We start from the raw sequence: 24,798 nt of genomic DNA, 5'->3' as shown, positions 1-24,798 counted from the left end.
TGTTGGGACCTGCGTCTTCTTTTCTGTGAAGAGAAGTGTCAAAAAACGTTTGACAGAATTTTTTTTTCTCCAAAACAACAAAGTTTCAATGGGAGCTAAATTTTCTCCGTCAGTAGCGAATTTTGTCATGGCATGGTGGGAGGAGCATCGTGTGCACATAGCCTTAGTCTCTTTATAATTATTTCAAATTTATATTAATAACAATCCTTTCAACCTTAAATTTACCCATTTGATAAAAAAAGCATACATTGTTTAGATCTATGTTTGTCCAGTACTCCTTTACTACAGTAGTTGCGCTTACTGTAAAAAGACCGCAGGAAATCCCATACTTCATGCACGCAGTTTCCACCCACCACATACGATTCATTCAATTCCCGTGGGTGAGGTCATTAGAGAAAAAAGAAATTGTAGTGACCATGTGACTTCTGACAGTGAAAAAAGGAATATCAGAGAACGCCTTAAAAATAGGAAATATCCTGATTGGACGAGAACCGTGCCGATAATATAGCTGATAAAAAAATCGAGAGCTGAACTTATTACACCGATTTCAGAGTCAGATTCCAATTGTCAGAATCAAATTAAAAGCCACAACACTAATTCCCGCTCAGAACAACCAGTTTTGGTTCTCGCGTACAGCGCTCATTTCTGGTCAATTTCTGATATAGTTCACCGAAATTTGAACATTTTAAGAGACAATGACATTATGGACACTCTATTAAAAGATGGTATTAGGATTGTATCCAGACGTGCTCCAACTTTAGCTAATTCATTATCACCCAGCCTTTATGATGCTACTAAAACAAAAAACTCCTCCACTTGGTTGTCCACCACAGGATTTTTCAGATGCGGGCAATTTCCCTGCAAAACGTGTTTACGCTCCAAGAAAACATCTGTTTTTTTCTGCTCAAAAAATCAAAAGAAGTTTAAAATAAAAAATGTTCTCAATTGTAACTCAGATCACGTAGTATACATAATAGAATGTTCAGCATGTGAACTATTATATGTGGGTTCTACCATCAAAAGATTAAAAGACAGGATCAGGGAGCATCTTTATGATATTACCCAGCCCACAACTCGTCATGTATCTAATGCATCCAACCATCTCATAAAATCGCACAACAGACAAATTGCACGCTTTAGTGTATTTGCAATAGAACAAGTGCATAGAAGTATACGTGGTGGAGACAGAGAAAAGAAATTGCGGGATAGCGAAGCTTTTTGGATTTACCTATTAAACACTCGACTACCTCTGTGTTTGAACTTGAAGAAGGAAATTATGTTGCATTATTGATTGATTATAGTTAACATTATTTGTATATGTTATGCGCATTTGTAATTGAATGTGGTGTGTGTGTGTGTGTGTGTTGTTGATTTTTTTTTTTTTTTTTGTGGGTGTGTTTTTTTTTTTTTTCCTTTTTGTGCACTTTGCATTAGGCCAGTCTCACACGTCCAGATAATTCCGGTACCGGAATTATCCGTGCATTTATGTGGCACATCAGTGTGGCACACGTGCGGCACACGTGTGCCGACTGGGTACCACACGGAGAGTGCAGGAGACAGCGCTACAGTAAGCGCTGTCCCCCCCACATGGTGCTGAAGCCGCCATTCATATCTTCTCTCCAGCAGCGTTCACTGGAGAGAAGATATGAATAATCCTTTTTTTTTCTCGTGTTTAAAATAAAGATCCCTGTCCCCACCCCCTGTGCGCTCGCCCGATGTTAGTAAAATACTCACCCGGCTCCCTCGCAGTGTCCTGTCCTCGCCGCACTTTCTCCTGTATGAGCGGTCACGTGATGCCGCCCATTACAGTCATGAATATGTGGCTCCACCCCTATGGGAGGTGGAGTCTTCAGTTTGCCCCTGGCTGCCATTAAAGCCCATCAGTTCCGTGTTTTGATGGAGGTCGATGTATACCAGCAAAGGAACCATATAAATGTCACTGTCAGTGATTGATCTAAATGCGTAAACAGCAGCGATCGGAGCTGGCTCCATTTGCAGCCATTAGAGGTTGGTGCTGGACATTTTTCCTTTTTGTCCATTGTTTTCTTTTTCACATTGTCTTGAGTACAATTCCCATTGAAGTCAATGCTGTATACATGTACACCAGCTCCCTCTAGTGGTGGCTAATTACCACTGCACTGCTCTGCTGAGAGACAATAACAATGGATATCAGGAAGGATTCAGTGAGTGCAGCCAACGGCCCGGTAATGTCCGAGATCTGCGGCAGAGCACTACGGGGGGACAGGAAATAATCCATCCATTACCGTACACATGGCATTGCAGTTTAGGATATTCGAAGGATGAGGATGAGGATGATGAAGCAGATGGCCGGCATGTAAATCTCGATAGATACAAATCTGGAGAGGGAAGGAAGCAGGTAGAAGTAGTAGGACTGGTGCAGCCACTCCGACAGGTTGAACATCCCTTCAATAGTCCTGGGAATAAAATAGAAAGGAAACAGTTCAGGTCCAGGATTGTTTGGCTCCCCCTAGTGGACGCTTGATGGAGTGCACCGTCACCACAGCAGTACTGGAAGAGTGACGTTACTGACCCCCCCATGAAGAGTGACAATCCACCCATACACCAGAGGGGAGGGGGCGCCGCACTCCACACGTACACTATGTATATAGTTATATCATATCTGGAGCACAGATATTAATCTGTCATCCAAGAAGTGCCACTAAATACATTCTTATTAAAAATCAAATTCCTTTATTAGACAATGAGATAAAACTAAACATACATAGACATAAACAAGGTGCCTCATAAACAACCCACTTGCGGTCAACAGGGAATACGAATACTGGAGCCAGGTGAATCCATTATAAATACATTGCACAATTAACTATTTGGAAGCCATATTGACCAGACCCACACCATTTCTCCTATCACTAAAAGCTACAACCATAGCATATGTGATACTCCTGATCAATGCCTACCGGCTAACGTATCATGAGCGGTGCGTCCCGACCCCCATACATATTACCTGCTCCGTACTGTCTCCTAAAGTGCTCTGCTCAGTGGCGTGCTGTGACCGCAGTGACCCCGACGCGCGTTTCGCGTGATGCTTCTTCCTGGGGGTGTGTCTACGGCGATGGGACTCACAGATTATACGTGATCAGCGTCCAATCAAAAACTGTAAGGGGCGGAGATTCCTGCTGAATACACAGACTTGTATCAGCCCCTAGGACCTAAACCATATCCGCTCACAATCTCCCCAACTACCTCTAAATTATGTTGGTGGCACAGTGATATACATACATCCTACCGGGATATAGCGCTACACAGACATAGTATGAAAGGACCGTACCATATACCAGGGCTGATTATGTTACCCAAGGCAAGAGGGGCGTGAACATTCCCATGTTGAGCACACGTCACATTCCCTCCGCCCCACATAAATTGCGTTACCCGAGAAAAAAAAGGGGGGGGGGGGGGCGTGAACACTCCCATATAGTGCACACGTCACACTCTCCCCGCCCCACATGGCAGTGAGATAATACCATGACAACCCGTATATACAAAAATCCAGAGTTATTCAGTAAATAGGGAGCGATAATACAATACCCTATATAGATCTAAACGCTATGGGACCGGAACAGGCATATCCACATACCGTTGTATGACCTGAAACAACAGCCGACCTGCCAATGCATCATCGTTAACCCCCCTATATCTAACTGCTGCCTAAATGACAAACACACATTAATCCCAGGAAAAGGCGGAGCAGCCCATATATCTCATACTCACCAAACTATACACAAATCTCCCATTCACTCACATATTCTACCAATAGTGAACAGAGGCATGCAATTAAACAGATGCATACAAAGCCGGAAGGAAAAAAGTGCATGTGCATATAAATAAAGTGCTGGAATGCTAAGCATTGGTGCTTATGAGCCCCATCAAATATAGCGCTAATGAACGTTACTTAGTGTGACCAGTGAGATAAAAAGTACCAAAAAAAAAACAAAAACTGGTACTATGCATACATTAATACCTATGGGCACCACCAAATATCAAAAATGGCGCTCAATGAACGTTTCTGTTATATAATGTGACCAGTGAGAATAGAAGTGCAAAGAAGAACTGGTACTGAGCAATCCTGAGTGCAGCAATATGGGATTATACTTAATGATTTCGCTGAGATGAGATCGAGGCTGAGCCCACCCCCACTGCAGATAGGGGAAGGATCTAACCATCGTCCATCAAGTCAGCTCCTGCCAATGTGCCCAAATACCACAACACTGTGCAAGGTAAGTGTAATGATTGATAGAGTAAATATATCAGATACAGTAATATGGAAACAAAAAAGTGAATTTATTAAATTATAATAGCGCGGTGAAAACCATGTAACCCAGAATATCCATCCAGCAGTGTAACCCACATACATACTGCCCCCAACATCCAAGTATTTGTACTTATAACCCATATACAGCAAATCATATCTAGCTACACCTACAAAACTGAAACAAATTTCAGGCAAAACCTACTAGCACATGCCCTGGAAGTAATCCGTCCCCTCCCATAACACATGAGTTTTCCAAGAAGGCCGGAGATTCAAATTCATACCTCATATACTCACAAAAGTTCTTAAAATACTTAGGACAATAAACAAACATGATCAAAATTGTACATATATACATATCCCCATATGATATTCAACATTAATTATGATAGTTGTATATTGGGTAGATGTATACCACATTAAATAAATCTTATAATAGAATACTTAAAACTTCCGACTCATTAGAATCCTTATCATGCCATCAAAATTCTCTTTATGATACAGTCCTTATTTAAGAGAAAACAGCTTACTGAAGTCTTCATAAAATAATATATGTCCATGAGTGTATATGAGATTTTTCGTTGAGTATATAAAGTATCCTATTGATGGTAATGTTCCGAGAAAACGTGATCTTAATATACAGTACGGTCCCTTCACTAATAGATAACGCTCATACTTCCGATATCATCCATTAAACGGGATATTTCAACGAGGTACAAATGATATCTTGGAGATAATTATCCCGATGTAGTCCACTTGTCAAGGGTATTCCACCTATGGTAACAGTGATATCTTGGCATTTTTTGCTCTGATGTAGTCTGCTTTCAAAGGTAGTCAGCTGGTGATGTAAGTGATATCTGAGCATATGAGGCATAAAGATGGACGCTACATCACTTATATAACCGGACAAAACCTAAATAAACAAAAACATACAATTAAAATACGAACATAACTCAACTATAAAACAACTATGGGAAAACCCACCGTCAAAGACTAAAAACCTGAAACAAACATATAGAGATGAATATATACCATATACGAGTGCGGAAATCACTGCAGCAGAGTCATATATAGACTACGAAAACCCGTCCTAACCTACAGAAAAGCACCAAACCCCAAATTCTCATTAAGACCCTGGGGGGCCAAAGTACCCAATCTATAAATCCATCTACTTTCAACCTGGGCAAGAACCTTGCCCAGGTCGCCTCCCCTAGATCCCAAGGTAACCACATCAATCCCTTTCACCTTCATAAGATACGGGTCACAGTTGTGAAATTTTTTGTAATGACGGGGAATGGTTTTCAACATTGAGGTGTCTTCTATCAACTTAGCTTTAACAATATCCAAATGATGTTCCCGGACACGTATTTTTAGTTCTCTGGTGGTAAGACCTATATAGGCCAAACCACACGGGCACGTAGACTGGTATATGACTCCTTTGGTCGAACAGGTAATAAATTTTCTAATATCATACTTCCTGGAACCATTGAAATTAATAAACGTCTTGGCCTTAATGCAGTTGGCGCATGCTTTGCAGCGACCACACGGAAAAAATCCTGCATTTTTGACATCCCAGCCTTTGTTGGTACTTTTTTTATCATCGTAGTGGCTATGCACCAGGATATCTCCAAGATTCCTGGATCGTTTGGCCACTATAGATGGACTAGATGGTAATACAGATTTAAGGGTGGGATCTGTAAACAACACTGACCAGTGTTTTTGAATTATCTTTTTAAATTTAAACCATTTATTATGGTGTCCTGTGATATACCGAATCTGGTTGTCATTTTCGTTCTTAGTCTTGATCCGGTTGTCATAGAGTAACTTATCCCTAGGCGTATTTTTTGCTCTGGAATATCCTTTGCGTATAATTTTTCGGCTGTAACCTCGCTCCTCAAATCTTTCAGCAAGTTCTCTAGATTGATCTTCAAAATCCTTAGAATTTGAGCAAATACGTTTCACCCGTAAGAACTGGCCTATAGGGATTCCCTGTATGGTCGACTGCAAATGAGCTGATTTTGCATGTAACACTGAATTCGTTGCTGTTACTTTCCGGAAGACACTGGTTGTAATGTCTCCACTGGGCAAGGCACATATCCGCAGGTCCAGGAAATCTACCGTTCTACCAAAAGTATATGTCAATTTGATATTGAGGCTGTTTTCATTGAAATTCCTCATTAAGACATGGAGATCCTCTGCGCTTCCCTCCCATACGAACCAAATGTCATCTATGTACCTCATCCACTCCTGGATGTGACACGTCTGGGGGCTGGGATCACAAAGGAAAATATCCCTTTCCCATGCCCCCAGAAATAGGTTCGCATAGGAGGGAGCGCAGCAGGCACCCATGGCAGTTCCCTGTACCTGCAGATATGTGCCCCGCCCAAAAACAAAGACGTTATGAGTCAAAATGAACTCAAGAAGTTTCAAAAGCAATTGGATCAAATTCTTGTCTAAATTAGTTGATTCCAAGTATGATGTCACAGCCCTAATACCGTCAGAGTGTCTTATAGACGTATATAAGGCTTCGACATCAGCCGTCACCATTATACTGTTTGGCCCAAGATGTAAATTGTCTAATCTTCGTAGTGCTGCAGTGGTATCTTTAATATAGGATGGAAGCTCACTGACCAATGGTTTCAAATAATGATCAAGAATTTGTGTTATGACTTCACATAACCCACCATTGCCAGACACTATGGGCCTACCCGGTGGATCGCTTGGATTCTTGTGGATCTTTGGGATCAAATACAATGTTGGCATACGTGGGTGCATCCTCTCAATCAGTTCCACCAATCTCTTTGGAACAATTCCGTCTCTAAAGGCTTCTTCTAGGATCATACATAATTCTTCTTGGAATACTTTAGTAGGGTTTGTGGTCATTTTCTTATAACAATCTTTGTTGTCCAACAATTTATAGGCTTGCTTTTCGTAAAGCTCATGTGGCCACACGACAAGGTTACCACCTTTGTCGGCAGGTTTAAAGACCACATCATCCCACCCCTTCAATATTTCCAGAGCTTCTCTATCAGATTGAGATATATTAGACTGTCCAAACCCAGCCTTTGAGAGTTCCTCGAGATCCATGGTCACAAGTTTGGTAAAAATATCAACTGCTGGGCAGACATTAAAAGATGGAAATTTTTTCGGTTTCCCAATCAGATGATTAGGGAAGCTACTTACCTCACCAAAATCACTTTCACGAGCCAACGCCTCCAAGTCTGCCAAAGTCTCAGTATCCTCATCGGTTGTAAATTCCTTATCAATGGAGCCTCTATGGTGAAGTTTTTTCAAGATTAGTTTTCGTGAAAACAGGTGTAAATCCTTTATCAGTGTAAAAATGTCTGGGGAATATGAAGGACAAAAATTAAGACCCTTCTCAAGGATGTTAATCTGTTGTTCAGATAGTATGTGTGACGACAAATTAATCACCTCGTATTTATCGCCCTTTTGATATGTTCTTTTTCTGAAAAAGTCATTCGTTTTCATATTGCCTCCATTCCTAGTACGCCCAATCCACGGTGTGGTTTGAACCTGCTGTTTGGAAGACCCTGCATCCGACACTGACGATATAGAGCTAATAGAAGCACTTCTTGATATTAAATCCGTTTCACTCCCTTTAGATCCTTGCCACCTGTATATTTTGTTGTTTTCATAATCGGAAATATCTCTCTGATACTTTTTGCTTTTGACAGAACATATATCTTTCTCCCATTTCTCCAAATTGAGATCAACATCCTTAAGGAATAACTCAATACTTTCCTTTTTCATATCTCTCTTAAAAGTTTCTTCCAATTTTTTTATATCCTCTTCAATCTTCTTAATAGATATGGTGTTACTATCAATTATTATCTGGAGAAACTCAAGAGAGCATGTGGTGGCTGCACCTATCCACCGATCCACCAATCCTTGTTCCTCAAGATCAAATGTAGGAAACAATTGCACTCTTAATCCTCTAGGGATGATTTTTTGGCTCAGATAGTTTTCTAATGCAGTTTTCGTCCACCATATTTTTGTTCTTTTATGCACACAATTCTTGTACTGTTTCATTAAATCTCTCTCTATGTTTGTTGCATCTCTACTGGGTTGTGAAGCACCTGTATGGAACATATCTGACGCTTTTTGGCGCCATGAAGATTCTCTAGCCGAGAAATCCATTTTGGTAAAGCGGGCCCACTGTCTGAAGACAGAAATACAAACTGTAAGCACAACGCCCAAGCCCATAATCCCACTAGGGGAGTGGGCAACACTTCATGTATCAATTATATCATATCTGGAGCACAGATATTAATCTGTCATCCAAGAAGTGCCACTAAATACATTCTTATTAAAAATCAAATTCCTTTATTAGACAATGAGATAAAACTAAACATACATAGACATAAACAAGGTGCCTCATAAACAACCCACTTGCGGTCAACAGGGAATACGAATACTGGAGCCAGGTGAATCCATTATAAATACATTGCACAATTAACTATTTGGAAGCCATATTGACCAGACCCACACCATTTCTCCTATCACTAAAAGCTACAACCATAGCATATGTGATACTCCTGATCAATGCCTACCGGCTAACGTATCATGAGCGGTGCGTCCCGACCCCCATACATATTACCTGCTCCGTACTGTCTCCTAAAGTGCTCTGCTCAGTGGCGTGCTGGCACCTTGTTTATGTCTATGTATGTTTAGTTTTATCTCATTGTCTAATAAAGGAATTTGATTTTTAATAAGAATGTATTTAGTGGCACTTCTTGGATGACAGATTAATATCTGTGCTCCAGATATGATATAATTGATACATGAAGTGTTGCCCACTCCCCTAGTGGGATTATGGGCTTGGGCGTTGTGCTTACACTATGTATATAGTGTGTAGTGTATGTGTAAGTTATTGACGCCTAGAAAGTATAGAGAGTAGAGCTTCATCTAGGAATGTAAAGATGACGGGGGCAGCAGGGGTCTCACTGTGCCTCACCTTGCCTGTATGGTGCACAGCAGCTGGTTCTTCTGGCAGAACGCTAGGAACAGGTTGACCATATCCAGGTTGGGCAGCTGCCCGTTCAGCCTTTCCACGACCACATCAAAGCTGGTGATCACGTCGCTGCAGATCTCTGGGGACAAGGCGGCCTGAATGGCTCCCGCTCGTCCCATCATCACTGGCGACTGCATGTCTGTAAGGTGCAAAGAACACACAGTGCAATACTCAAGACAGCCACTAGATGGCAGCAGAAGAATGCAAGGAGCCCACCCAGCACTAGAGGGGCATTCACACTGCCCAGGTCAGACACAGAGGCTCAGGTCCAATATTGCTAATAAGCCAGGTACACAACAGCTCCTCATACATGAGGACCTGCAGCACTACAAGACCCAGCAAGCCAGATATAAGTGGTAGCAATACAAAAGGAATGATCGGCTGATTGCTGTGGGTCCATAATAACTAATACAGGAATGGATCGGGGCGCCCACCTCCATAACATCCCCGATCAGCGGTTATGGTGGCGAGGCGGCCTCTTCTCTGGGTTTATAAGAATATATAAAACTTAAATCAATAAGAAAAAGCTCTGCAACTTTCTAAAATATTAATTTTCTTTGCAATCTCACTTTTAACATCTCAGAGTGTTGTCAGTGAATGGAAACATTCTGGCTAAACAAAAGAAATCCATCCAGATGAGACACCAGTCACAGCTGAGGGTTCGTTACAAATGGGCAAACATAGAAACGAATTATCAGCCTGGAGAAGATACTGAGGGGCAATAGAGGGGTGTGGGGCTCTCGTATCGGTCACGTTGATGTCGTGGCAGCCCTCCAGCCAGGCCTCCATGCCGATCAGGTCGTGCTCGTTCACCGGGAAGATGTCATTCTTTGCCCAGTAGATCTGACCTGCGAGAGGGGCACATCAGGGGGTAAAGGCTGCCTTCATTATGGAAAAGTGTACTATTTGTGACAGATGATGCATTGTGTCTGTGATCTGAGGGGGTCCGGGTCCAGAGACCCTCACCGATCGGTGAAACCAGCGCTGTGGAGTGTGCAGCTCGTACATGGGCTCAGTAGTTAGTGTAGGGTCCTTACACAGCCGTGTGCGCAGCTTCTGCATGACGTGTGTGCGCAGAACAGTGTTTTGAGCGATTAATAGGGGGTCTCAGGACCAAGACCCCAACTGATCAGAAACACTATGCAGCAACTACAATATAAAAAAGAAAAACTACTTTTACAATATGACATTTACAAACAGAACTTAAAAAATGAACGCCAGAAAGTTTTTAAAACATTTGAGAAGGCAAAAGCCAAAAGTGCAGAAATTCAACAGCCGCCCCCCCTCCACTTCCAACAACGCAAAATAATGATCAGTCACATGTACCCAAAACTGTATTAATAACATCAGCTCGGAACGCAGAAACCAAAGCCTCACTTGGCTCCACTGACGTTAAAAAAAAAAAAAAAGTTGGCGGTCTCCAAATTGGTCAATGAATTATAAGAGCCACATAAGAACAATAGAAAAGTCGGGGGATCTCTGTGATTGATCAGGGGTCTCAGAGGACCCCCAGGGCTGCCACATACCGGCATTATAAAGCAGCCCCTCTCCGGTGGTCTCACCTCAGAAGTAGGAGGTCAGCGCCAGAAGCCCCACCGCCTGGTTGTTGTTCTGGCCCTCGCTGCAGGGGACGCTGAGCACCAGGGACTCGGTACTGGCGGCGCGGGGGGCCGCAGGATGTCGTGCACGTTGTTGCCTTTCACCACCTGACAACAGAAGTAGAGGATAAGATTATTACAGGCGCCTTCCCCGCCAGCCGTACGTAGCTGTATCCCCCCGTATACACATACGTAGCGCTCCGTGGACTCGTCAAGGAACGGCAGGATCCGGACAAAGCTCTGGGTGTAAACCTCCAGCCCCATCCGGCGCATCGTCCTCTCCAGCCAGGCGACAGGAGACCCCCTGCGCAGAAAGCAGACGAGTGTTAGCCGTCACCCTGCTCCAAGCACTGATCGCCTCCTGCGGTGATGGTTTGTAATAATGTGGCAGTGTAGGTAACAGCATGGATTGCAGCCCAGGAGGACTGGATATGACTGTAACAAACCCTCAGATGTGACACATCTTACACAGGATCTAGATCTACGTAACACTGTGTCAGCAAGCAGAGATATTGAAAATAGTGAGACACTTCAGCGCAGACAATATTACACTATGTATTACCAGTAAACAGCCGGGATGGGAGTCCACGCTGATCTTCCCCCGGCCCACGCTCTGATCTCTCTCCCCCGCAGTCCACACTCTGGTCTCTCTTCCCCCCTTCCCGGCCCACACTCTGGTTTCAGTCTCCCTCCCTCTCTCTCTCTCCCCAGCGTTTCAGTCTCCCTCTCTCTCTCTCCAGCGTTTCAGTCTCCCTCTCTCTCTCCCCAGCGTTTCAGTCTCCCTCTCTCTCTCTCCCCAGCGTTTCAGTCTCCCTCTCTCTCCCCAGCGTTTCAGTCTCCCTCTCTCTCTCTCCCCAGCGTTTCAGTCTCCCTCTCTCTCCCCAGCGTTTCAGTCTCCCTCTCTCTCTCTCCCCAGCGTTTCAGTCTCCCTCTCTCTCTCTCCCCAGCGTTTCAGTCTCCCTCTCTCTCTCTCCAGCGTTTCAGTCTCCCTCTCTCTCTCCCCAGCGTTTCAGTCTCCCTCTCTCTCTCTCCCCAGCGTTTCAGTCTCCCTCTCTCTCCCCAGCGTTTCAGTCTCCCTCTCTCTCTCTCCCCAGCGTTTCAGTCTCCCTCTTTCTCTCTCCCCAGCGTTTCAGTCTCCCTCTCTCTCTCTCCAGCGTTTCAGTCTCCCTCTCTCTCTCTCCAGCGTTTCAGTCTCCCTCTTTCTCTCTCCCCAGCGTTTCAGTCTCCCTCTCTCTCTCCCCAGCGTTTCAGTCTCCCTCTCTCCCCAGCGTTTCAGTCTCCCTCTCTCCCCAGCGTTTCAGTCTCCCTCTCTCTCTCTCCCCAGCGTTTCAGTCTCCCTCTCTCTCTCTCCCCAGCGTTTCAGTCTCCCTCTCTCCCCAGCGTTTCAGTCTCCCTCTCTCTCTCTCCCCAGCGTTTCAGTCTCCCTCTTTCTCTCTCCCCAGCGTTTCAGTCTCCCTCTCTCTCTCCCCAGCGTTTCAGTCTCCCTCTCTCCCCAGCGTTTCAGTCTCCCTCTCTCTCCAGCGTTTCAGTCTCCCTCTCTCCCCAGCGTTTCAGTCTCCCTCTCTCCCCAGCGTTTCAGTCTCCCTCTCTCCCCAGCGTTTCAGTCTTCCTCTCTCCCCAGCGTTTCAGTCTCCCTCTCTCCCCAGCGTTTCAGTCTCCCTCCCTCCCCTGCGTTTCAGTCTCCCTCCCTCCCCTGCGTTTCAGTCTCCCTCTCTCCCCAGCGTTTCAGTCTCCCTCTCTCCCCAGCGTTTCAGTCTCCCTCTCTCCCCAGCGTTTCAGTCTCCCTCCCTCCCCAGCGTTTCAGTCTCCCTCCCTCCCCTGCGTTTCAGTCTCCCTCTCTCCCCAGCGTTTCAGTCTCCCTCTCTCCCCAGCGTTTCAGTCTCCCTCTCTCCCCAGCGTTTCAGTCTCCCTCCCTCCCCAGCGTTTCAGTCTCCCTCCCTCCCCTGCGTTTCAGTCTCCCTCTCTCCCCAGCGTTTCAGTCTCCCTCTCTCCCCAGCGTTTCAGTCTCCCTCTCTCCCCAGCGTTTCAGTCTCCCTCCCTCCCCAGCGTTTCAGTCTCCCTCCCTCCCCTGCGTTTCAGTCTCCCTCTCTCCCCAGCGTTTCAGTCTCCCTCTCTCCCCAGCGTTTCAGTCTCCCTCTCTCCCCAGCGTTTCAGTCTCCCTCCCTCCCCAGCGTTTCAGTCTCCCTCCCTCCCCTGCGTTTCAGTCTCCCTCTCTCCCCAGCGTTTCAGTCTCCCTCTCTCCCCAGCGTTTCAGTCTCCCTCTCTCCCCAGCGTTTCAGTCTCCCTCTTTCCCCAGCGTTTCAGTCTCCCTAGCGTTTCAGTCTCCCTCTCTCCCCAGCGTTTCAGTCTCCCTCTCTCCCCAGCGTTTCAGTCTCCCTCTCTCCCCAGCGTTTCAGTCTCCCTCTCTCCCCAGCGTTTCAGTCTCCCTCTTTCCCCAGCGTTTCAGTCTCCCTAGCGTTTCAGTCTCCCTCTCTCCCCAGCGTTTCAGTCTCCCTCTCTCCCCCAGCTTTTCAATCTCTCCTCCCTTCCCCGAGCTCTGCTCACGCACTCACCAGAGCGGGGAGCTGAGCCGTGTGATGAGACGTGCCAGCGCCTGTCGCCGGTTCGGAGAGGATGCCCATGGTGCCAGTCTGCTCCCTGTAATAAAATACAAAGCTGAAAGAAGTGGAGAAACGATAACTCCAGAGGAGGACAGTGACTGCACCATTATAACCGGATGTTTTAACACCCAGCGTGCTGGAGTCAGGAGATGCTGGTATTACAGCCAAGGAGGGATAATAGAAGAATAATATACCGGTGTTGAGGCCGGTCATTACAGCACTCAGCTTGCTGGAGTCAGGAGATGCTGGATACTACAGCCAGGGAGGGATAATAGAAGAATAAGGCTACGTGCGCACGTTGAGCATTTGGCTTGCAGAAATTTTATACATCTCTTGGCAGCAAAAATGCAGTTTTTTTTATAGTAAAGAATGCTTTTTCGCGCTAAATATATATAAAAAAAGCTTTCTGATGTAATTTTGTTTCAACCCCCTTTTTTCCCATTATCAGAATGAAATGCATCAGGGTAATGGGATTAGGGCTTGGTGTCAGCAGCTGTCACTGACATCAAGCCCTAGGAAATGAAGAGGTGTCAGCCAGACAAGCTCATTACAAACCAGTAAGTAATGTGTTAAATAAACACACACAGTCATCAGCCTATGTAGGAGCATTAACAGAACAAAACTAAATAAGCGGTAACCAAACAGCACCTGGCAGAAATCAGCGTGCGTCCTGATACCTGTCAATTTTTATGAAAAAAAAATAAAATAATGGGGTCCCCCGTAATTTTCATAACCATTAGAGGGAAAGCCGACGGCTGATTCTAATAAAACATTCCCAGGCCATTAACCCCTTAATCCCATATGACGTACTATCCCGTCAAGGTGACCTTGGACTCAATTCCCAGTGACAGGATAGTACGTCATATGCGATTGGCGGCGCTCACGGGGGGAGCGCGGCTGATCGTCAGCTGACTATCGCAGCTGACATCCGGCACTATGTGCCAGGAGCGGTCATGGACCGCTCCCGGCACATTAACCCCCGGCACACTGCGATCAAACATGATTGCAGTGTTCCGGGGGGCATAGGGAAGCATCGCGCAGGGAGGGGGCTCCCTGCGGGCTTCCCTGAGACGATCGGTACAAGGCGGATCCAAAATGGCCACGGGGCTACTTCCGCGTCCTGCAGGGAGTACTTCCGGGTCCAGAGCTGGCACTGGTAACGAAGGAGCAGGGCACGCCAGATCGCTGATCTGACACAGTGCTCTGCAAAGTGTCAGATCAGCGATATGTCACTATACAGTGATGTCCCCCCTTTTTTTTAGATGTGTAAAAAAAAAAGAAATTATATATATATATTGTTCCCATAAATACATTTCTTTATCTAAAACAATAAAAGTACACATATTTAGTATCGCCGTGTCCGTAACGACCCGACCTATAAAACTGTCCCACTAGTTAACCCCTTCAGTGTACACTGTAAAAAAATTTAAAAAACGAGGCAAAAAACGCTTTATTCTCATACCGCAGAACAAAAAGTGGAATAACACGCGATCAAAAAAACGGATATAAATAACCATGGTACCGCTGAAAACGTCATCTTGTCCCGCAAAAAACGAGCCACCACACAGCATCAGCGAAAAAATAAAAAAGTTACAGTCCTCAAAATAAAGCGATGCAAAAATAATTATTTTTCTATAAAATAGTTTTTATCGTATAAAAAGTGCCAAAACATAAAAAAATGATGTAATGAGGTATCGCTGTAATCGTACTGACCCGAAGAATAAAACTGCTTTATCCATTTTACCAAACGTGGAACAGTATAAACGCCCCCGCCCCCCCCAAAAGAAATTCATGAATAGTTGGTTTTTGGTCATTCTGCCTCACAAAAATCGGAATAAAAAGCGATCAAAAAATGTTACGTGCTCGAAAATGTTACCAATAAAAACGTCAACTCGTCCCGCAAAAAACAAGACCTCACATGACTCTGTGGACGAAAATATGGAAAAATTATAGGTCTCAAAATGTGGTAACGCAAAAAATATTTTTTGCAATAAAAAGCGCCTTTTAGTGTGTGACGGCTGCCAATCATAAAAATCCGCTAGAAAACCCGCTATAAAAGTAAATCAAACCCCCCTTCATCACCCCCTTAGTTAGGGAAACATAAAAAAATTTAAAAAATGTATTTATTTCCATTTTCCTATTAGGGTTAGGGCTAGGGTTGGGGTGGGGCTAGGGATGGGGCTAAAGTTAGTGTTTCGATTACATTTAACGGTTGGGATTAGAGTTAGGGGTGTGTCAGGGCTATGGTTGGGATTAGGGTTAGGGGTGTGTTTGGATTAGGGTTTCAGATAGAATTGGGGGTTTCCACTGTTTAGGCACATCAGGGGCTCTCCAAACGCGACATGGCATCCGATCTCAGTTCCAGCCAATTCTGCGTTGAAAAAGTAAAACAGCGCTCCTTCCCTTCCGAGCTCTCCCGTGCGCCCAAACAGGGGTTTACCCCAACATATGGGGTATCAGCATACTCAGGACAAATTGGACAACAACTATTGGGTCCAATTTCTCTTGTTACCCTTGGGAAAATAAAAATTTGGGGGGCTTAAAAACATTTTTGTGGGAAAAAAATTAATTTTTATTTTCACGACTCTGCGTTATAAACTGTAGTGAAACACTTGGGGGTTTAAAGCTGTCAAAACACATCTAGATAAGTTCCTTAGGGGGTCTAGTTTCCAAAATGGTGTCACTTGTGGGGGGTTTCTACTGTTTAGGTGCATCAGGGGCTCTGCAAATGCATCGTGACGCCTGCAGACCAATCCATCTAAGTCTGCATTCCAAATGGCGCTCCTTTCCTTCCGAGATCTGCCATGCACCCAAACAGTGGTTCCCCCCCACATATGGGGTATCAGCGTACTCAGGACAAATTGGACAACAACTATTGGGGTCGAATTTCTCCTGTTACCCGTGGGAAAATACAAAACTGGGGGCTAAAAAATAATTTTTGAGAAAAAAAAAATTATTTTCACAGCTCTGCATTATAAACTGTAGTGAAACACTAGGGGGTTCAAAGCTGTCAAAACACAGCTAGATAAGTTCCTTAGGGGGTCTACTTTCCAAAATGGTGTCACTTGTGGGGGGTGTCAATGTTTAGGCCCATCAGGGGCTCTCCAAACGTGACATGGCGTCTGATCTCAATTCCAGTCAATTTTGCATTGAAAAGTCAAACTGCGCTCCTTCCCTTCCGAGCTCTGCTGTGCTTCCAAACAGTGGTTTACCCCCACATGTGGGGTATCGGCATACTCAGTACAAATGGCACAACAACCTTTGGGGTCCAATTTCTTCTCTTACCCTTGGAAAAATAAAAAATTGGGGGCGAAAAGATCATATTTGTGAAAAAATATGATTTTTTATTTTTACGGCTCTGGATTATAAACTTCTGTGAAGCACTTGGTGGATTAAAGTGCTCACCACACCTCTAGATAAGTTCCTTAGGGGGTCTACTTTCCAAAATGGTGTCACTTGTGGGGGTTTCAATGTTTAGGCACATCAGGGGCTCTCCAAACGCAACATGGCGTCCCATCTCAATTCCAGTCAATTTTGCATTGAAAAGTCAAACGGCGCTCCTCCTTCCCTTCCGAGCTCTGCCATTTGCCCAAACAGTGGTTTACCCCCACATGTGGGGTATCGGCATACTCAGAACAAATGGCACAACAACTTTTGGGGTCCAATTTCTTCTCTTACCCTTGGGAAAATAAAACAAATTGGAGCTGAAGTAAATATTTTGGGAAAAAAAGTTAAATGTTAATTTTTTTTTAAACATTCCAAAAATTCCTGTAAAACACCTGAAGGGTTAGTAAACTTCTTGAATGTGGTTTTGAGCACCTTGAGGGGTGCAGTTTTTAGAATGGTGTCACACTTGGGTATTTTCTATCATATAGACCCCTCAAAATGACTTCAAATGTGATGTGGTCCCTATAAAATATTGGTGTTGTAAAAATGAGAAATTGCTGGTCAACTTTTAACCCTTATAACTCCCTAACAAAAAATGTTTTTGGTTGTGCTGATGTAAAGTAGACATGTGGGAAATGTTACTTATTAATTATTTTACGTGACATATCTCTGTGATTTAAGGGCATAAAAATTCAAAGTTGGAAAATTACAAAATTTTCAATGTTTTCACCAAATTTCCATTTTTTTCACAAATAAACGCAAGTTATATCGAAGAAATTTTACCACTATCATGAAGTACAATACGTCATGAGAAAACAATGTCAGAATCGCCAAGATCTGTTGAAACGTTCCAGAGTTATAACCTCATAAAGGGACAGTGGTCAGAATTGTAAAAATTGGTCATTAACGTGCAAACCACCCTTGGGGCTTAAGGGGTTAATATCAGCTAACAGCTGTTTGCTTAGCTTTTACTGGCTAGGTTACAGGAGGACATCAGATAAAAAAAATGACGTTGGGTCCCCCTATATGTAATAACAAGCAAAGGCTATGCAGACAGATGCGGGCTGATAGTAATAGCCTAGGAAGGGGCCATAGATATTGGCCCCCTCCCAGACTAAAAACATCAGCTCTCAGCTGCCCCAGAAAAGGCACATCTATAAGATGCGCCAAATCTGGTGCTTAGGTTCGCTCTTCCAACTTGCTCTGGTGCATTGGCAAGTGGGGTAATAGGGTTGCGGTTCTTGTCAGCGGTGCTGCTGTGAGAGCACCGGTGCTGATCAGCTGATGAACTTGTGCGACCTCTCTCATGGCAGCTCAGCGCTATACACTGCGGGAGCGATTACCTCCTGTCGGTCTGTAGCCGGCAGCCGGTTAGAGCGGTCACATCTCTTGCTGTGACTGTTCTACACGTGAGATTGCCATGAGACACTCTGGATTACGCGGACTAAGAAGGACAGGAGAGTATAAGGTGGTTTATTATTTTTGATTGTTTACAGGAGACTTTGGCATCGGGGATTTAGCATTCGGTGAGTATAGGTCGTTTTTTATTTGAATATGTATTTCATTATTTCAATTTTTTTTTACTTTGAACACAGGCGTCAGCTGGTGGGAGTAGTAGTCTGTAATCAGCCGACGCCTGTGACCTGCAGTAAGTTTTTTACTGCGGGTCACAGTAACACCTACGGGGTCAAGCTGACATCTGATGGCGTGAACCCACAGCACTGTAACTGACAGTAACAATCTTACAGGTGGTAAGGTTACCGCCTTGCTGATGTTTCCCACGCTGTAACACAGATGACAGGTGACAGCGTGGGAAACACCACAGGAAGTCCGTAAAAATGCAAGCAGAAACTCAGCAAATCCACAAACATTTTTATACTCGAGTTTTTGCTGCGGATTTAACTGACTCAATGGGTGAAAAACAATAAAAATCTGCACATAGAATTATCATGCTGCAGCAAAAACGCACTGCAAATACTCAAGGAAAATTCCTGCCATGTGCACAGCACTTCAGGACTCTCACTGAGTTAGCTGGGATAAGGATTCGCTAATGTTTTTTGCCCATTTCTGAGCGTAGAAAACGCACCGTGTGCACACAGCCTAATACACCGGTGTGCAGGCCGCACACTATAAGGCTATGTGCACACGTTGCGGATTAGGCTTAGGAATTTCTGGCAGAAAACGCACCTGTGGATTTGTCGCGGTTTTTGTGCGGTTCCGCAGCGTTTTTTGTGTGTTTTTGATGCGGTTTTCTTGCGGATTTGCTGTGTTTTTTACCCCTGCGGTTTTCTATAACGGAATGGGTACAAAAATGCTGCAGATTCACAAAAAAGAAGTGACATGCTACTTCTTTTAAACCGCAGCGTTTCCGCAGCGGATTTTCCGGAAAGTGTGCACAGCATTTTTTTCTCATTGATTTACATTGTACTGTAAATCAATTGCGGATCTGCAGCGTTTCTGCACCTCAAAAAACGCTGCGGATCCGCAGAGAATCCGCAACGTGTGCACATACCCTAACACCCAGTGTGCTGAAATATTCGCAGTCTGACTCCAGCACGCTGGGTGCTGAAATGTGCGGCCTGCACACCAGTGTATTAAACTCCTATTATAGCACCCAGCGTGCAGGAGTCAGGAGACGCCGGATATTTCAGCCGCGAGAGATAATTAAATTATAATACACCGGTGTGATAAAACTGCCGGGGGGACGGTGAGGCGACAAAGTATAATATATGGGTGGATATAAGAAGCATTGCAGTGTAATGTACAGGGAGCCGAGGGGGGAGACGCCATAACGTACAAGGGGCGAGGGGGGGACGCCATAAGGTACAGGGGGCTGAGGGTGGGACGCCATAACATACAGGGGGAAGGGGGGGGGGGGACGCCATAACGTGCAGGGGGCTGAGGGGAGACGCCATAACGTACAGGGGGCTGAGGGGGACGCCATAACGTACAGGAGGCTGAGGGGGAGACGCCATAACGTACAGGGGGCTGAGGGGGGAGACGCCATAACGTACAGGGGGCTGAGGGGGGAGACGCCATAACGTACAGGGGTCTGAGGGGGGAGACGCCATAACGTACAGGGGGCTGAGGGGGAAGACGCCATAACGTACAGGGGGCTGAGGGGGGAGACGCCATAACGTACAGGGGGCTGAGGGGGGAGACGCCATAACGTACAGGGGGCTGAGGGGGGAGACGCCATAACGTACAGGGGGCTGAGGGAGGAGACGCCATAACGTACAGGGGGCTGAGGGGGGAGACGCCATAACGTACAGGGGGCTGAGGGCGGACACCATAACGTACAGGGGGCTGAGGGCGGACACCATAACGTACAGGGGGCTGAGGGGGGAGACGCCATAACGTACAGGGGGCTGAGGGGGGAGACGCCATAACGTACAGGGGGCTGAGGGCGGACACCATAACGTACAGGGGGCTGAGGGCGGACACCATAACGTACAGGGGGCTGAGGGGGGAGACGCCATAACGTACAGGGGGCTGAGGGGGGAGACGCCATAACGTACAGGGGGCTGAGGGGGGAGACGCCATAACGTACAGGGGGCTGAGGGGGGAGACGCCATAACGTACAGGGGGCTGAGGGGGGGAGACGCCATAACGTACAGGGGGCTGAGGGCGGACACCATAACGTACAGGGGGCTGAGGGGGGGAGACGCCATAACGTACAGGGGGCTGAGGGCGGACACCATAACGTACAGGGGGCTGAGGGCGGACACCATAACGTACAGGGGGCTGAGGGCGGACACCATAACGTACAGGGGGCTGAGGGCGGACACTATGATGTACAGGTGATCAGAGCCTTCAATAGTGACATTACACAGGAGTCACTGATACACAGACATCACTGTCCCGGTCACCGTGTAACGTGCACACATTACACACCGCTCCTGGTGACTGCACTGTCCGGGCACCACACAGGGGCCGGATTATCACACAGACCCCCGCACCCTCCGTCTCTCCCTCACCTCCCCCGTGTGCAGCTGCTGCTGTCACTGCACAGACTTCCCCAACACAAAACTTCACAGCAGCTGGAGGAGCCCTGACACCACGAAAGAACGCGCATGCGTAAGGTCCTATAACACCAGGTAACAGCAGCCACCTACGAGCCTGGTCACATGGGCATGACATCACGGAAGGTCCTATAGCACACTGTGTAATATTATCTGCCAGTCCGTCCTCCCACCACCAGGTGTCGCTGGCGATCTCTACGATGACGCTCTGTCCACGGTGCTTATAAAAGAGCGATGTCAGCGAGCAACAGCGCCATTTAATCCCATGTGCGCTGTAGAGAGGAGGTTGTGTGAGGGCAGGAAACCCCTGTGACGCCATTACACAGCAAAGCTAGGATAGTTAGACGGCTGACAGCGCTGCAGTGAATGGCGTTAGTGGGAATATTTATAGTCTAGGGTTTTAGTGATTCCATGAGGTAAAAAAAAAGTCAGAGCAGTGTCTAAGATCAATATACAGACACTAATCACATCAGGATATCTGTAGTACTGGTTTAGGACGCCACAATAGGAAAAACGCACAGAATCTACATTTTATCAAAGATTTCGTCTGAAAAATACCAATAAATATGCAGCAATAAGGAAATTGCGGAGATGAGGGGGAGAATGCTGCAGAGCGGACAAAAAGTGATCCTAAATGATCAATAGCGACATCGAATGACGGCACAAAAGTGACTAAACTCTAAAATAATGTGTAACTAATACAGAGCTCTTCAACAGCGAAGGAGGCGACGAGAAAAATCACAGCACAGCAGATGTAATATAGGCAAAAATCAGCAAATTATGTGCAAATTTCATCAAGACAAAAAAAAAACAGCACGAAAATGTTTAAACTTCAATCATAGGTTTATAAATGACGGGAAAATCACGTTCAGTATAAAAAAAGATTGAATTAAGAAACGGACGAGGCAGAAAATGATCTTACAGCGCCGTATTACACAACATAAAATAAGAAAAGCTGCGTAATATTGACGACAGGAAAAGGAGGAAAAATTCACATTTTAAAACACAAAAAGAAAAAAACGAAATTTATTGTGATGTGCCCTCTGCCTTCTCCAAGAACTAAGCATAACATTACAGAACATAAAAAGGGAAACAATTAGACATAAATAATAAAAGTACCTGTGAAGCGCATTTATGTCACAAGGCAAATCCTCCAGAAATCTGCAGCAAATAGTACAACAGCAGTCCATGGGTGTACGTCCTGTATATTTACCCAGTATGTTTATTATCAGGCATTACTAACACCTTCGGCCTCGTTCACGCAATGTTTTTTCTCGTGCGAGTGCATCCCATGTTTTTTGCGGATTTCGCTCCTACCTATAGGGCTGTGTGCACACGTCGCTGATTTGGTGCGATTTTGCCGCATTTTTTTCTGCCCGTATTTGTGACAAAATCTGATGCCAGCAAAGTGAATGAGAAGCCTGACGTGTCATGCACATTTTGAGTATTTTTGCAGATTTGGTGCAGAAAATAATCTGCTGTATGTCAATTCTCTGCGTTTTTATCCTACTTTTTCACCATTGACTTAATATCAGGCAAAAACTCACCAAAATCACGCGTTTTTCCAGCCACGAAATGCAGAAATTTTACTCAACGTCTGCACATTTTTTTTTTCTGGGGTCCCCTATTTTAATAACCAATAAAGTGTAGAGATACAACTGGGTGATGATATTAATAGTTTGTGAAACTCCTTGTATGTTACACATTTACACATTTCACAGACTATAATCATCCCACAGTTGTATACTTTCCCGCTGATGCTTTTTAGTGTTATGTGTGTGTGATTTACTGATTAAAACAACAAATCTTTTTTTTTTTTTTTTTTAAACAAATGAAACAAGGTCTTTTTTATACACAAAAACATACTTATAGATTTGTATCAGTGATGGGCAGTCCGGCTCTTTTTGGTGATCCAGTTCATTCGGCTCCGCTCACCATAAAGAGCCGACTCTTCCGGCTCACGAACTGGCTCTTTTTTTTAAATAAAAATGCGTTTTACACTGTCATGGTTCCAGGTCTTTGCCTGTACAGTGAGAGCCTCATTCCACGCCTGTATAAGTATCTAGTGAAGCAGTACAGACGGTGTTTTCAGCATTGCTGTTTCCTCAGATTGTTCGCTCTTGTGAACAGGGCCCGTGCTACTCGGTTGTAGTTAACGTGTTACTTTCTAATATGTGGAGGTTTTTTCTACATTGCTGTAGTCATTCCCTCTTGGACACAATTTATCTGCATCCGTATTTTTTCTGCAAACGGATGCAAACGCTCGGAACTGCATCCTGATCAGGATTTGGTTGAAAATGTCAAATTCTGACTTCTGGGGTAGAGGGGAAAGAGGAGAGGGAAGAGACTGGTGAAAGTGAAAGGAAAAAAAATGGGGCTCCGAGCCTGCGCAGTATCACACCCACATGCAGGTCAGACACAGGCATCCTGATTCGGGGTTGTCTACATTGACAATCGTGTTTTTTGGATGCGCTGCCACGTACCAGGATGTCTGCAGATTTTTTTAACACCCAAAATTCGCAATAAGCTGCGTTTTGGGAGCACATGAGAAATCCCGACGCATACTGATCCTGATGCAAATGCAGGTCCATGCGTCCCTATGTTAAGTGTAGGGATGCATCAGGATTGCTACACATCACAACACACCGTACCAAAGCACTAGTGTGAAAGCAGACCCACCCGTGCAGCCCCTAACCAAGAGCCCCCATGTTATATACAGGCTCCCAATACATTTTATTAACATTAGCACGCTATAACATAGGGCACACGCCCTTCTAGTGAGGACGTTCACTATGACAGCACAGCATGCAGAGTCTACGTCTGCATACTGCTCCCATACAGTTCACTTTCCCATACAGCACATCCCTTGCTTCTGAGCATGCTCAGTTCTGCATAACGGATCTCTACACACGGAATCATATGGATCCGTGTGTGTTGTGAAGGATTACCCCTTCCTCCCACGTCACCGATCCGTGACGTCACTACACAGGCCCAGCTCTCCGGCACCCCCTTTGTCTCTCAGGTCAGTAAAGGAACTGCACCTAGAGCAAATGGCCGCCGGGGAGACTGCCCTGTTACCCACACTGGGTATTCTAAGATTCGCAATCAGAGTAAAAGGATCAGCCCAAAATTAATTTATGATTTAATTGCCTTAAGGGCGCACTAGATAATTACAAGAAATATACAATCACAATATATCAAGAGTTACAGTCAGAGTACAATATAACAATAATAATACAAGGCTTAAAAGTATAAAGCTGGAGGTCAATTTACCAGGTTGAAGGTCGCTTGTGGAAGCCGGGGGGGCATAGCATTCCGCAGGTCCAAAAACTTAGTTGCCGGGCAGCCCCCAGAAAGCATGTGCTTGCTCCCTTCTGGCTGGCATACCCTGTTCCTTAAGATATCAGCATGATCTTCTTCTGTGGAGTGAGACTCTCCCAGTGACCTCAGCTCCTTCTTAAACCTGGCTGAGCCCCCCTGCCTGCAGCTGGGTGGGTTTAGCAATCTCCACCCCCTCTGCCTCCCTGCAAGATTTATTCCCATATCTAATAAATGGGATAACTTCTCTCAGGATGATCGGATCAGCACACGGGCAGTACCAGCGCCTGTGGTTTGTTCTGCCGGTCGTACTGGGATCAAACCTGGACCCATTCGGTCACTGTGGGAGGCTGATCCCTATATCTCGGGTTTCAGACCTCCCACCGCCACGGGAGTCGCCCTGTTAGATGCACAATTTCTTTAGGGCGAGGAGAATATTTTTATGAGCCGGTACCTCGGACGATGCGTCCATAATTCACAAATCCATGTTGGAGACGGTTCGACTGGGCTGCCATAATAGATGTGTATCCAGTGGTCACTTGGCATGCGTGTT

At 45.4% G+C, this 24,798-nt stretch overlaps 1 protein-coding gene across 2 annotated transcripts; it reads right to left on the bottom strand.

Annotated features, from left to right (window-relative positions):
• Positions 1–1,360: 1,360 nt before the first annotated feature.
• Positions 1,361–21,022, bottom strand: LOC138643091 (glycosylphosphatidylinositol anchor attachment 1 protein-like). 2 transcript variants are annotated; one of them, XM_069731830.1, is made up of 7 exons: positions 20,883–21,022; positions 13,471–13,555; positions 11,111–11,222; positions 10,883–11,026; positions 9,264–9,459; positions 2,265–2,435; positions 1,361–2,143 (listed from the first exon to the last, which is right to left on the bottom strand). In XM_069731830.1, the coding sequence occupies exons 5-6, from the start codon at positions 9,455–9,457 to the stop codon at positions 2,285–2,287; spliced, it is 345 nt and encodes a 114-aa protein (XP_069587931.1). In that variant the 5' UTR covers positions 9,458–9,459; positions 10,883–11,026; positions 11,111–11,222; positions 13,471–13,555; positions 20,883–21,022; the 3' UTR covers positions 1,361–2,143; positions 2,265–2,284. The 2 variants fall into 2 exon arrangements, with proteins under 2 accessions (XP_069587931.1, XP_069587930.1); XM_069731829.1 differs by having other exon boundaries at positions 1,361–2,435.
• Between the last annotated feature and the right edge of the window lie 3,776 nt (positions 21,023–24,798).

The sequence above is a fragment of the Ranitomeya imitator genome, chromosome 6 (genome assembly GCF_032444005.1).
Source record: "Ranitomeya imitator isolate aRanImi1 chromosome 6, aRanImi1.pri, whole genome shotgun sequence".
Classification (NCBI taxonomy): domain Eukaryota; kingdom Metazoa; phylum Chordata; class Amphibia; order Anura; family Dendrobatidae; genus Ranitomeya; species Ranitomeya imitator.
The sequence above is the reverse complement of the archived record's forward strand: the minus strand, read 5'-3'. Positions and strand labels throughout refer to the sequence as shown.

Excerpts from the sequence above, each read along its gene's own strand:
- LOC138643091 (XM_069731829.1), bottom strand. The coding sequence starts at position 9,457 with ATGCAGTCGCCAGTGATGATGGGACGAGCGGGAGCCATTCAGGCCGCC. Across the intron at positions 2,436-9,263 it reads CTGTGCACCATACAGGCAAG|GACTATTGAAGGGATGTTCA; the intron begins GTGAGGCACAGT and ends TTTTATTCCCAG.